Source organism: Punica granatum, chromosome 4 (assembly GCF_007655135.1).
Source record: "Punica granatum isolate Tunisia-2019 chromosome 4, ASM765513v2, whole genome shotgun sequence".
NCBI classification, from domain to species: Eukaryota; Viridiplantae; Streptophyta; class Magnoliopsida; order Myrtales; family Lythraceae; genus Punica; species Punica granatum.
This window is the reverse complement of record NC_045130.1, coordinates 35,546,098-35,552,097: the sequence shown is the minus strand read 5'-3', so window position 1 is coordinate 35,552,097 and position 6,000 is coordinate 35,546,098. Positions and strand designations below refer to the sequence as shown.

Here is a 6,000-nt window from a genome sequence, read left to right as displayed (position 1 = left end):
AACAACTGGGAAGAACTCAACCTGCAAGTCAACATTAAAGATAACGAATTGGTTATAATTAAGCATCATAAAGTGACCAATTAAGAAGGTTGTCTGCCTACATCTCGATCATATCACCCTTTTTTTCAGGTTACAGATTTCAAGACATATAGCTGACTTTGTTGTGGCTACATTGTAGGAATTTACCTACCGGTTTATTAGTAGTGCAAGAGGATTGCTGATAATCAATCTTGTGCAAAGTTAAGGATCTCCCATCAGAAAACTAGTGAGAAGAATTCCCAGCGTATAAGATAATATAGGTCACCAAATGTTGGTTTATTCAGGTGGTTCGTCTTTTTCCCCTTAGTGAGTTGACTCATCTCAAACCTGGATTAACTGGGGTCCATTGTAGGAATCTCGAGACATGGTTCTTCTTTGACATGTTTCCGAATGATGATGATACTGATCGTACCCACTTCTACTTGGGATTGCATCGTACGTGCTACATTTATATGATATAGATCATCTTGATCTACAGCAACAATTCGAGAAAACTGTCAAATATATTGTGGAAGATGGATTTTACGTCAAGCCTACTCTTGAATTATTTTTAACATCACATGAAATCTTAACAGTTAAAAAGCACACCTAAAAAGCCCTTCCGTCTATCTTCCATTAAGAAATAACGGAAAATGCGGAGGGACCACATGACCTAATGTGCCCGTCCGGTCTGCAGGGACTACATGGCCTAATGTGCAGGATCATCATAGGCAACACGCAACATGGCCTCCCAATCTCTATAAAATAGCTGTTGGGGTCGAACCGAACAATTTCGACTGTATATGAGACCCTCATTTGACTTTATACAGGACCTGATGCACTGTTTAGGATCAATATAAAACAATAAGCTACTTAAATAAACCCTGAAGATGATAGAGACTAGAATACTAAGCTATTATTTTCCTTGCAAATTGGTTGGACTTTCATATTTCGGTGCTACCTAAATTATATATTAGGAATTACATATAATATATACCTTTTTCTTATTGTGATAAGTTGCGAATCTCCAGCTATGATAACAATCATCGTCTATATTATATCATATAATACACATTAGCATTCAACTACCCTCTGCTAGTCAATTGGTAAGGTCATCATTGGATTCATCTTCATCTGATGGTGGAGCGGAGCAAGCTATGGAGCAAATTCTTCATGCTCAGGCCCACATATGGAACCATTGCTACAGCTATATAAGTTCGATGTGCTTGAAATGCGCCATAGAACTTGGCATACCTGACACAATCCATAGCCACGGTGGACCCATGACCCTTAACCAGCTTGTGGAAGCGATCCCAGTCCGCCTGGGGAAGGCCCATTGCCTATACCGAGTTATGCGTGTCCTCGTCTACTCAGGCTTCTTCGAGCTGCAGATCAATAAAAGAGGAGGAGCTCATGAGGAGGAGGCAGCTTATTCGCTTAACAATATCTCCAAACTCCTCATCAGAGACAATCCCCTCAGTGTGGAGCCGTACCTTCGGGTTATGCTCAATCCCATTCCGATGAAGTCAATGGATTGTTTGAGCGCCTGGTTCCAAAATGATGATCTTTGCACCGTAGGGACGGCCCATGGAATGAATCCCTGGGATCTTGTGGCCAGAAACCCCATGTTTGGGTGCCTATTCAATGGTGCCATGGCAAGCGATTCTCGGTTGGTTGCGAGGGTGTTGATGGACCGCTGCAAGTGGGTGTTTGAAGGGTTGAAGTCGCTTGTGGATGTAGGGGGCGGGACTGGGGAGATGGGCAAGGCCATCGCAGATGCGCTCCCACATATGGAGTACACTGTGCTTGATCTCCCGCATGTGGTGGCCGGTCTGCAAGGGACTGGGAACTTGAAGTATGTCGGAGGGGACATGTTTAATGAGAAAATCCCACCCGCAGATGCAATTCTCTTGAAGGTACAATGCGCATTGCGTACATATACTTTTCATTATTGTGGGATGAACTACAAGAACATATCAATATCAATCCGATGAAAACATACATAAATTACGATCAGTATATAGTTTGAGGCTAGAACCAGAGGTAGAAAGCAAGTATAGATTTGCCTAATTAGCTCTGGATAGTCCTTGTTTGAGAACATCCTACTAAATCGAATAATTTATACAGTGGATATTGCATGATTGGACGGACGAGGAGAGCGTAAAAATACTGAAGAAGTGCAAGGAAGCCATACCAAGAAAAGAGGAGGGAGGGAAGTTGATCATCATAGAGATGGTGATCGATAACCCAACAGAAGAAGATGAGAAGATTAAGGAAACACAGCTCTTGGCCGACGTAGCCATGATGAACATCATGGGATTAGAAAGAAACAGAGAGGAATGGGCCAAGCTCTTCACTGATGCCGGTTTTAGCGGTTACAAGATAAGTCCTATATTGGGTTTACGATCTGTCATTGAAGTTTATCCATGATTCCCCTCTTATTTACTATGAAATGTGGATTTGGTAATTAGTCTTGCGAGAAGAACTTGATAATAAGCCAAAGTTTTCTTTTTTATCCCGGTATGGGATAATAAGCCAAAGTTGCCTTAAGGATATTGTAACTTTATTCTGTGGCCGGAGACGAGATTAGATGGGCGTTGTTATTTCCTCCTTGTGATGTTTTTCAAAATACTATCTATACTTTTCTAACGTTGGATATACAGTGACAGAGTCAGGAAATTTAGTCAAGAGGGCAATTATCCAATTTGTGAATTTTCACATTGAGAAAATTTTATCCCTTAGTAGATCGTTCATATTCGACTAGATTAGTCGGGACTCAAATCGTTTTTTTTAATACCAAGTTCACGCAAAAAAAATTATCATTTGTAAATTTAGGTAAATTAAAGGATATTTGTTTATTTCTTATCTTTATATTGAAACTTCAAATATTTTCCAATTAGGGGTCAAGTTAACCACATTGATATGCATTGAGGGGTGCCAACGTCTCCTCAAGTAATAGATACAATTAATAAATGCAAAAATATAAGGGGTTTGGCTTAGTAATAGAGTGAGTGTTTTTCCACAATCCCTACCCAAATTCAAATCCCCTTGAGATGACTCGCACAATCTATGATTGGTGTACTTGTCCAGTGGGCTTATTGGACATTCACATGGATCGAGATTATTGGTCGGGCAAAGCCGGATGTCCATGATATATCAAAGAAAAAACACAAATACATATATATATATATATATACACATATATACATGTAACGCCTCCGCATAAATAATTTCGCACGAAAAGCTCTATTGCTGCACATTTTCCGAAGTACTACTACAACCAACCTCATACACTACTTTTCTTTATCCCTTTTTTCCTTATTATTATGGGTCTCAAAGGGCATTAGAATAATAGTAGGATAAGAGAAATCTTGAAGGTAACTGTCCAAAAAAAATAATCATAAACTTCATATTTTTTATATTTTATCACGAACTTTTTTTTTTGCTAAAAAACATACGAACTTTACATTTTTTTTACGTTTATATCCCAAATTATATTTTTTTGCTAAGAAATAAATGAACTTTTATTTTTTCGTCCGATTTAGCATCTTTTCGAATTTCAATCAGTTTTACTGACGTGGTCGTTAACAGATGATATGTGACAAATTATCAGTAACGGTAATTGATGTTGCGAGCCACGTTATCAAAAAAATATTTAAAAAATTTGAAACTTGGGCAACCGAAAGATGGGAGGAATGTGGCGGCCTTCATACCTGCCGCCCATGAAGTTTCATTGGAAAAGTCATCGAACCCTCTGTGTGCTTCGATCAAAACACAAATGTTTCGATAAAACTTCTCAATCAAGTCATCTAGAATTCGATCAAAACCACACAAGGCTCGATCGAAGCCACAGTGGGCTTGATCAAGGGTTTAATGACTTCTCCGATGAACCTTCATGGACACACTGAGGGGTCGATGGGTTCTCCGAAGAAACTTCATGGGCGCTGCTATGCGCCTTCCTTATTACCTCCGGCTGCCCAAACTTCAAATTTTTAATTTTTTTGATAACATGGCCCATCACATCAATCACCGTTAGTGACCATTTGTCACGTATTATTTGTTAACGACCACGTTAGCAAAACTGACGGAAATTTGAAAGGATGCTAAATGGGATTAAAAAAATGAAAATTCGTATTTTTCTTAACCGAAAAACATAATTTGTGATACGACATAAAAAAAAAGTAAAGTTCGTGTATTTCTTAGCAAAAAAATAGAGTTTGTGATAAAATGTAAAAAAAAAAAAAAGAAAGTAAAGTTTGTAATTTTTTTTTTGGTACATTTAGTCCGAATCTTAATTATAAGACTCAAACTCACATGTTTTGGATTGTCTAAAGAAAGAGGGGTCATTCCATTGGAACGTCTTTCTCAATCTTGTACATTGTTAAGATTCTCTCATTATGGAAAACCAGTCTGAATATTTGGGGTTTATAAATCCATTGTTTATTTAATAACATGTCGGTTTAAACTTTCAAATTGGACGCAAACCCAACCATTAATAAGTCCAGTGAAAATTTAAATTGATATGTGAGTTAGGAGCTATGATTGATATCTCAGGCCATTGTCAATATGCTGATTATGCGTCTCATTTCGTGCTGATGCTTAACTACTCTCTATGCAGCTATGCTCTTGCTGACTATGCATCTCGTCTAATTTCGCATCGAACTACTTGTAGGCCCAAATTATTTTAAAATACACTAATTTGTAACATGATTTCGGCTGGTTTGTGAGTTAGGAATTGCAAGAGCATGCATCGGCGGCGTGACACAGATTCAATTGATTGTTTTACATAATTTCACTGAAATATATCAAATAACAAATCTTTCATTGCGATTATTTTTACTGTTTATGACATTAAACCCCACTAATCGAAATCAAAATATGTCCAAAAAGACGAGTTTTATTACATAATTTTTTAATTTGTTTGTGCGGGTGTGTAAGTGTGACACAGATGTGGGAGAAAGAGGAAGGGGTAGAAAAAGTGGTGGAGAGGAGCAAAAAAAGGAGGAAAAAAATTCTCATGAAATCTCTTACTACAATCCAAGACACTTTTTGTCCACTATTTTCAAGGAAAAATAATATATCATAATATTTTGTAACGAAATTAAGTTTGATTTAATTTGATTTGAAAAGATAAAAGATAAAAGTAGTTAGAAAAAGTATGTTAGAAAATTTGAAAAAAAGATTAAAAAAATTAATATTTGTATTGTTGAATTGATAAAAAAGTGTTAACATTGAGGGAAAGTATTAAATAGTTTAGAAAATTTAATATTAAAAAATTAATTGTAATAATACATAAGAAAAAGTTTGAGAGAGAATTTAAAGAAAAAAATATTGGTGTTGTTGAATTGAGGAAAAAATTAAATTAAATTATCTTAAGTAAAGTTTGTTTTGTGTGGGCAAAACGTAAGAATGATCCTTCTTATTCCAAACTTTAATTTACAAAATTCATTCTGTCTTCTAAAATAGAGGATTAACTAGCTACGTTCTTTCTAGCAGACTAGCAGTAAACAAAATATATTTCACTTGTTTATTCCTTGCTAATAAAATATTTTCCTTCTCAATTGGAGATTAAAAAAGAAAACAGAGAGAGCGAGAGAGAAGCACATGAGCTTTTCTTTAGACACATCTTAGTTTCATGGTAAATATATGGGTATCTGGAAAAACAAAATGAGAGTTTTATAAGTTTATATTATGGTATAGAATTGCATTAATTTGTGTAGAATATAATCAGTATACATGCTTTATTTTTATTGTTATATTATATTACAGGTTTTTATCAATGAAAAGATGTATTTAGAAAGTCACGAATAGTATAATTCACATGAAAAAGGTATATTGAGTTATATTTTAAAGAATTATAAGACAATAGAATAGATATAGATACATTATTTGTTAAAGTTTAAAGGGCATTTTTGAAAAGTAAATATCGAGAAACATTAAAAAATTTCACAATTTTTTTTATGTATATAGTATAGATATAGA

General features: G+C 35.6%; 1 protein-coding gene across 1 annotated transcript; it reads left to right on the top strand.

Moving 5' to 3' along the window:
* The first annotated feature begins 1,106 nt into the window (after positions 1 to 1,106).
* LOC116202876 (probable O-methyltransferase 3) lies at positions 1,107 to 2,627 on the top strand. Its single transcript, XM_031534511.1, has 2 exons — positions 1,107 to 1,934; positions 2,146 to 2,627. Exons 1-2 carry the CDS (start codon positions 1,176 to 1,178, stop codon positions 2,446 to 2,448), a joined length of 1,062 nt encoding a protein of 353 aa, XP_031390371.1. The 5' UTR covers positions 1,107 to 1,175; the 3' UTR covers positions 2,449 to 2,627.
* The last annotated feature ends 3,373 nt before the right edge of the window (positions 2,628 to 6,000 follow it).